General features: G+C 32.0%; 1 protein-coding gene across 1 annotated transcript; it reads right to left on the reverse strand.

The window, feature by feature from the left end:
* LOC109348967 (chaperone protein DnaJ-like) lies at positions 1 to 5653 on the reverse strand. The gene is made up of 11 exons (XM_019589594.1): positions 5264 to 5653; positions 4384 to 4452; positions 4060 to 4152; positions 3710 to 3831; positions 3237 to 3432; positions 1943 to 2118; positions 1457 to 1586; positions 1178 to 1338; positions 949 to 1040; positions 625 to 712; positions 1 to 129 (listed from the first exon to the last, which is right to left on the reverse strand). The coding sequence occupies exons 1-11, from the start codon at positions 5555 to 5557 to the stop codon at positions 84 to 86; spliced, it is 1467 nt and encodes a 488-aa protein (XP_019445139.1). The 5' UTR covers positions 5558 to 5653; the 3' UTR covers positions 1 to 83.

The raw sequence follows: 8637 nt of genomic DNA on the forward strand, positions 1-8637 counted from the left end.
AAAAATTCTTTGACTGAAGGCATTTGAAGGCAATATCTGCATAATCCCCCAAGCCTTAGTAAGGTAAACTGCTACCAATGGAACTAAATCTTGTCCTTCAGCCACTTCAAAGCTCCATTTCCCATAGACCTACAAGTTTAGCATTTATAGGGCAATGAGGGCTAAAAGATTGATTCATAGCACAAAACAAGATAGCCATAATCTCAGTTCTGATGTATAACAAAATGTGGAGAGGGGGGATTAGGAATTACTGTCAAAAGCCAATTTGTTTAAGCTTAAAAAAGGTGATTGTAAAATATTCTAAAAATGTGATTTTGGTTGTATATTGTTCAGGTAAATCAGAACCCATTTTGTACTTCGCTATAATTATAAAATTAAGTGTTTTTTATTTTAACATTCTCTCCTCTTTATTTTTTTAGTAGAAGTCCAATCAAGCAAACATATGCAGAGTGGTTCAATGTGCGAGACTTACATATAGTGGAGTCTGAGTAAGGTAATAATTTTTTATAAAAAATCAAAAGGGACCCTCAAAGATTCTACTTACGATAAAAATAGAAGGCGCTAAATATACTGATGAAAATAAAATATATGAAGGTAACATGAAGACTAAGAGAAAAAAATTACCGAGCAGTGTTCTTTACTTTTTTCCATAGGACATGTTGGTCTTCTGATTGTTCAGTTTGTTCTGCAACTGTTGCTTCAGTACTTCCTTCTGCAAAAATTAGAGACAATGGTTCACAACTCAAATGTCTACACTCTATTCATTGCCAGACAAAAAGTTGTCTATTACAAGTTGCAAAAATGGTGAAAAAGACCTAAGAAATATCATGTTTCTGAAAGATTTTCAATATGCCAAAAACATTGATAGATTTTTTCTGTTGTTGAAATTAGATTGTTGGAAAATAGAAAACTACACATAAGTCAAAAGTAATGAAGGAAACCGCTTACTAGGAACACGAGTTTGAGGACGAGATTTTGAACAGCTGCTCGTTTTGTTGCCTAGCAATGAAAGTTCTTCAAGCAACTGATGTTCCGTTATACTGAAGATGCAAACCAGAGACAAATTATTAATATTATCGTACCACCACTGAAGTACAGACTCACAAGATATAGACAAAAAAGTACACAATGAGAGGAGGGAGCAAATAAAAACATCTATCTAAAAATCATCCATTACCTGATACGTTCTGGTATTGTGATTTTAACCGTAAATAAGTGGTCACCACGTGTCGATGGTTTTTTTAATTTCGGGATACCTTTTCTTGCAAGGACAAGGACATCTCCATGTTGGGTACCATGAGGTATTTCTAGTTCAGAAGTGCCTTCAACTGTCTTCACCTGTTTAGGTGCAAAGATTAAATGTTCGATGGAGTTAGGTAACATTGTAACAACATTACTATTGACTTAAAAACATGGCATATTGTTACAAGCATGATTAGTGACTAAAACAATTTACCTTGACAACTGTCCCTAGTATGGCATCTAGATAATCGATCGATATAGTTGAGCAGAGATTAATGTCATCTCTTTGAATTCCTGGTATCTCTTCTACATCAAGATAAACATAAAGATCACCTCGAGGGGCCCTGCCACGACAAGAAAATTAACAACTGCTTTTAAATCATGTACTTGAACAGACATAAGATCTGAATTCACATGCACAATAACACAATTATATACCTTAGGTACTAAACCACAGGTGAAACATTTCAAAAAAAGAAAAAATTATTATTATCCCTTGTTTTTGGGAGAAACTGAAAAGGACACAATGTGATTTCCTAGTTTAACAAAAAAAACATTAGTTAACCATCAAATAACAGAGATTGTATAAAATATTTTCTTATCTCTAATGCCTTCATTTTCTTTTGAAAATTTCAAGTAGACAGTTGTGTCAAACTCACCTTTTTATATATTGATAGTTAGAAATATAAATATGGCATACCCTCTTGGTCCGGCATCACCCTCCCCAGCAACACGCAGAATACTGCCAGAGTTAACCCCAGGGGGGATTTTAACTTTGATATTTTTCTTAACCCGTATGCGTTCTTCGCCTCTGCACTTATGGCAATATTCAGATATGACTTCACCATCCCCTCCACAGTTTGGACAAACTGAAACCTGTTATTGGAAAAGGGATTAGAATATTACTTTCAAGCAGAAAAAGGGTACAAGGTTTTAAACTGTAAATGGTTCAGAACACCATAAGCAATTTATGTAGTAAATAAATTATATGCACAAAGTGAATGTGAATGAAGATATGCAACCTGAAATTGATTAAAACATAAGTCAACCATTCCCAAAAGTAATGACATGAGGAAGTGTCAACAATAACAACAACAACAACCAAGTTTTATCCCACTGTGTTGAGTTGGTTGCATGAATCAATTGATGACACTGAGGTATATGAAAATAGAAAACTTTAATTAAACAATCGAAGTCTTTTCCATGGCTTCTCCAACCTCTACGACTTTCAATTGGACAAATCTTCCCTTTGATCAACTTTTCTCACAGAATAACATTTTTACTGGGGACAATGGTGCCAAGCATGTGCAGACATGTAAAAATTTCATAAAAACTTTAGTATAAAAAATAAGTAAAATGTCAGCAAATCAATGTAGACAGTTTGTTGAAAGAAGCAAGCTAGCATATCAAAATTAATACTACAGCAAACCGTTTTACCTTATTCCTACATGATATGCGTAGCAACTAATAAGTAATCCGTTAAAAGTACAAGTCAATTTCTCAACACAGATTTCCAATTAAGCTGTACAAAATTCTACAGAAGAATATTAATGTTAAACAACTTAACAACCACACTCAACCAAGTGAACCAACATTTTTCATTGGGCTGTAAGCAAATTTTGAAAAATAAATAAATAAACAAATGAAAAACAGTATTAACAGAGTCAAACTCAGTAATATATATTCAATAGTGCCTGATTTATTTTCCATTTTTTTTTGGAAGGGTTAGGCTGGTTTACAAGTTTCTTCCATGTCATGCGCATGAAGATCATATATTTCTTCATCGGAAGTCAGGAACTACCAATCTGGCAATCAAATAGATCACAAAATTACACTGAAGATGCAAGCTCCTCATATCACTTGGAAAGTATATCCAAGCTCCAATCCAGTCACCAAACTTTGTGAGTAGTTGTTTCATTTTTTTCACATCAGCACACCATAAAAAAATTAAGAGTTAAGGTATCCAGATCGATCAGGAGAATAACTCAAATTACCCGCGAGAACATTCCAAAAGGTGTTTGTTCAGTCCTCATCACCTGACCCCTCCCACCACAAGTTGAGCATACTCTTCTCTTGGAACCTGTCTTGCCTCCAGTACCGTTACAAACTTCACAGGTTTCCATATGGGTAAGCTCAAATTCTTTCTCTGCTCCAAAAATTGCCTCAGAAAACTCCAAGGAGATATCATAACTGTTGATATTTTAATGAAATATCAGCTCTAAATTCCAACAAACTCTCATTAAAAAGATTTGAAGGATGTAGCATTTTTATATGTGGAATCGCCAATTCACATCTTCTGATCATAGCATTGAAACGATAAGATATAATTTTGAAATATTGAATTAAATAATGTCAAATGTAACATGTAGTATCTAGTTTACTTAGCTAAACAATAAGCATAGTAATCGATCACCCGACTATAATGGAAAATAAAAACACCCAATTTAATCACAACACAGTAACTCACCGGATGTCTTGACCCTTCGTGGAACTACTGCGTTGACGTGTTCCAAAATTGGTTGGATCCATGCCAGGGAAGTCATCCACTCTTGACCGAAAAAATCTCTCAAATAAATCAAATGGATCAGTCTGCAAGAACAGGAAACATAAAATACAAATTACCCTTAGAGAAGCAGATAAAGAAAAGTAGATAGAGGAAAAGAAAGACTTAAACTGGCATGCATTTCAAACTGTGTCAAAATGGAAGGCATGTGTATTGGCATATTAACCACTCTGATTTTCCTGATAAGCAAGATTTTAATACGCACTAAATTTGAATATTATACAAAATGAACAAAAGAAAAGCATATTGAATACCGTATAGGTACTTGGTCCTCCTCTGATAGTACTCTTAACTCCATCCTCACCATATTTATCATACAAAGCTCTTTTTTTATCATCTGATAGCACCTGCAGCATTGTACTTCAGAATTCAAAAGATGACAACACAAATATAATAAAAAATATAAATTCAAAGACATAAATAAAATACAGATTCATGGCATTTTTCACAAATAAATCAATCAACTGATTTAAAACATGTTCACTAATGGAGAGGATCATAACAACTACGATAAAGGCATAAACTACAGTGGTCCAGTCCAGTAAAGAAATCGACATAACAGTCATGACTTTGCTTACCTCATAAGCAGCACTAACTTCTTTGAACTTTTCAGTTGCTCCAGGTTCCTTGTTCACATCAGGATGATACTAAAAAGGAAACAATAAATACCAAAACAGGACAATAACAAAACAATTGTAAGTGCATATAGCTCTAGTCTAGAGCCAACAACCTATGAAACACAAACACTTCAAAATAGTCCATATCTAACACACCAGCTGACATGGACATCCTTAAATATAATCTATAAATTTGTACTTTTACTTTCTGATTTTTTTTTTACCATTCCAGATAGAAAGGTAACAATAATTAGATAAATGCTAGTTTTATCATATTTAGAATAACTCATGCTAACTTTTCAAACATATTATCTCACTTTAAATGTAGGAATGTTAACTTTATATATATCTTTGCATCATAGTTGTGTCATGTCATTTTAATTTTTTTGTATCCTAGTATCCATGCCACATGTCATGTCCGTAATTCGGCTAATTCCTAGGGCGCATTATGGTAAACAACACACTTATTCAATAAACTATTTTGAAATAAGCTAAAAAAAACTTATTACCATAAGTTTACAAGTAAGCTTACAGAAATAAGCTAAAAACATATCATGGAAGTCATAAGCTATTCTCATACACCAAATAAGTTCACTTCTCTACCAATAAGGCGTTGGTCTAGTGATATAAGGTCAAGGGTTCCGTTCGTGGGAGCAACATTTATTGGGAATGACAGCAGCACACCGAAGTGTATTAGTTTATTATCTAAATGTGAATAATACTGAATACCCACTTAAACTTTTTCTCAAAAGTTTAAAACTTTACTATTTGGGCATCAAAAAATTTCATCCACAGAAACAACATTGAGTTCCAAATTAAATTCAAAAAATGGGATACGTACCTGACGAGCTAATTTTCGATAAGCGGCTTTGATTTCTTTAACAGATGCAGATTTGGGGATTCCGAGGGTAGAATAGTAATCTCTGGAAGAAGAAGCAGAAACAAGAAAGGTTTTGAATTTGGAGTTTTTTGATGGAGAAAAGATAGAAGAAGGTGAAGAAAATGTAGAAAGGAGTGTGGCGTGAGAATAAAGGTGGGTCCCACCAAAGAAGGAAGAAGAAGATGATGAAGAAATGGAAGAGGAAGAGACTGTGAAGAGAGAATGGAGAAGAGAGTGAGATACAATAGTAGCCATTCAATGAGTTTAGGTACCTTGAAGTCCACGTTATAGAGGGTTCTTCATTATGTATGGGGTTTGACTTGGACTTAATTCAGTTACGATGATAACAAGGTTGAACTATTGAGTTTAGGAATTGAACATGTTCATTTTATATGTTAAGGTATGAAGTAGAATATGTTAATGACTTTCACTCCAGATCCTTAAAACTGGAATTTAAGGGTTTGATTTCTGGATTGTGTGTAAAAAAAATTGTTGATAAATATAAAACTTGTTTCAATAATCTTGAAAGTTGAAAGGATCATTAGCCACCTATGCTAGAATTAGACTGGACTGGATGGTTAGACCGGTCTGATTACTGATTAGACTTAAAAACGGTTTTGATTTGCAGTCTTAACTAAATGAGAGTTAGACCGTTTTGAACAGGAAAAAATTTGGTTCAACCATGTTAAAATCGGTTAAACTGGATTAACATGGGAAGTAAACCATACGGTTCACTTAAAAATGAGAAAAAATGGAATACTGATTTAATATTTTGTTTTACTGTGGTCCAAAAAGATGAATATGTATTACTTCAATGTAATACTACATAATTATTAATTTTATAAAGTTTTACATTTATGTGTAACTATATATTTATAGATAAAAATTATTAATTATGGAATCATCCGGTCAAACCGAATGATTAGATGTCAGACTTGAGTTATATATCATTGTTGCATGTCATTATTAATCTTTCTCATGTGTATGGAGAAGCTTTAGTGAGAAAGTTCACTTCAATAACTTTTAATAGGAGAGTAAGGGATAATGGCAGAAATGAATTGAGTCAAACCATAGGAAAAGTACAAAATAAATACTAGAGATTTACCAACCAATTTTGGGACATAAATTATTATTTTTTTTTTGTGAATTATAATATTATATATGTTATTAAATTATTATTATATTTGTGTTATATATGTTATTAATTACTAAATTGTTATATATATATATATATATGTGAGAGATATACTTTCTTAGTATTATAATGATTTATAATATATTTCCTAACTTCTGTGTTACTAGATTTGAAACTAACATATACCATAAATTATTAATGTTACATATTATGAATTGTAATGTTATATATATTACTAACCATGAATTGCATTATTATATATGTTAGCAATAGTATATATGTTATTAATTGTGAATTGTACTTTTGTTATATATTATTAACAAACAATTACGATTTTTAATTTTTATAATAATAATAGCAATAGTAGTGTTTTCCTATTGTGAACCATTTATGATTGTTCGATTCGATTCTTTTAATAAAATTTGCGATTAATTGAGATGAATCAAACAATGTCTTTTTATTCAGTTTGGCCACTAAATTATATTAAAAACCAAACTAAACTGAAACTTTTACACCTAATTTTTATATCTCCCTTCATACACACCCAACTAAAACTAAGTATAATGCAATTACACATGAGATGGTAGGATGGTTAAAGAAAAGTATATATATTTTCCTCAAAACATAACAAATATTTTTTAAAATATTATTATATTCATATGTCATATATTTTTATAAATGAAAATAAGAATCAATATAAAAATATAGGCAAATTTTTTTTTATAAAAAAAATGATTTCAAACTGAACTTATAAGACAAAAAATGAATTGAACAAACCAATGATGGAAATTTTTAAATGAAGTATGAGAAAAGTTTTTGTTTACAAAAGGAAGAAAAAGAAAGACGATCAAAACATGTGCCTGCACCCTAAAAATTTCATAGCAATAAGAATATCTAATTGATTTTCCTCGATTCTTTTTATAAGTTAGTAATAAAACATGTCTTAGGAAAATATGCAAGAAACATTCTCAGGTAAAATTCTATTATAAAAATATGTAAACCCGCGGAGAGATTAAATTAAAAACCTTCCATTTTTGTTGCACGAAGTAGAGTATTTTTGGAATGGTGAGAAAGTTTCTAAAATATTTGATATTTTCCTTCATCTTCCATCTCCAATCAAATAAGGGAGGAAAAAATGTGTTATTTCTTCTCCCCTGCTGTTTTTTTAACCAAACCAAATAGGAAAAATACTTTCCCTTCCTCTTGTCTTATCTTCACTTCTTTTAATCAAAAAACTTTGTTCAATCATGGTTGGCCTAAAGCAAGCAGGATGAACAGGACTCGGTCCTACCCGCTCATATAGTATAATCCGATTATGACAGATCCTAATAAGGTCAGGTCTCATCGGATTTCGGGCCAGATTCGAGTTCAAAAATTAAATTCGATCAATATTTAGGACCAGGTAGGGACCCAGCATGAGACACGATCTGTCATATGGTCAACCACTTATCATGTTTAAGTGTGTCTCTATTCAAATTTTTACTGAGTAGTGACACTTTTTTGGTCAAAAGTATCATTGATTCTCTAATTTTTATCATATATACATGATTAATAACATATACATATATAATTTTATATGTCAAATTATATATTCATAATAATAAATAATATTGAAGGTTTTATCTAAAATGAATATGCATTATATTTAATCAGGTCTAGAGTTGAGTTCATGCATAAAGGTTAATATGGTCATTATTTAGAGTCGGGTTAGCTTCGGTGTAGGACCGAGTCCGAATTCAAAAAATGACCCAATTAACATTTAGGATTAGGTAAGGTTAAATCTTAACCCGTCCGATCCCGACCTATGCACACCCCTATAAAAAAACCATGTATATATGGGGGAGGCTTGGGAAGGTGATTGTTGGGAAAACAAGTAGCTATTCTATCATAATTGTTCCTACCAACACAAGATGTTGGTCTATTAGTATAAAGTCACATTGAATTCATAGATAGACCAAAATGTCTAAGAGTTCAATTCTCCATAGCGACACTTATTGGGAATGGCTTCCACACATCCCAAATGAATTAGTTCTTTATCCATCGGGTGAGGAAATACCCTTGATTATACAAAAAAAAAAATCCTATCAGCTCACCAAATCATGAATTATGATGGGAAATCTCTTATCTTGGCCACCCAACATGTCCTAAAAAATAAATCCCAAAACTGACCAAATAAAAAATAACTACATAAAAGAAAACC

This window comes from Lupinus angustifolius, chromosome LG01 (assembly GCF_001865875.1).
Source record: "Lupinus angustifolius cultivar Tanjil chromosome LG01, LupAngTanjil_v1.0, whole genome shotgun sequence".
NCBI classification, from domain to species: Eukaryota; Viridiplantae; Streptophyta; class Magnoliopsida; order Fabales; family Fabaceae; genus Lupinus; species Lupinus angustifolius.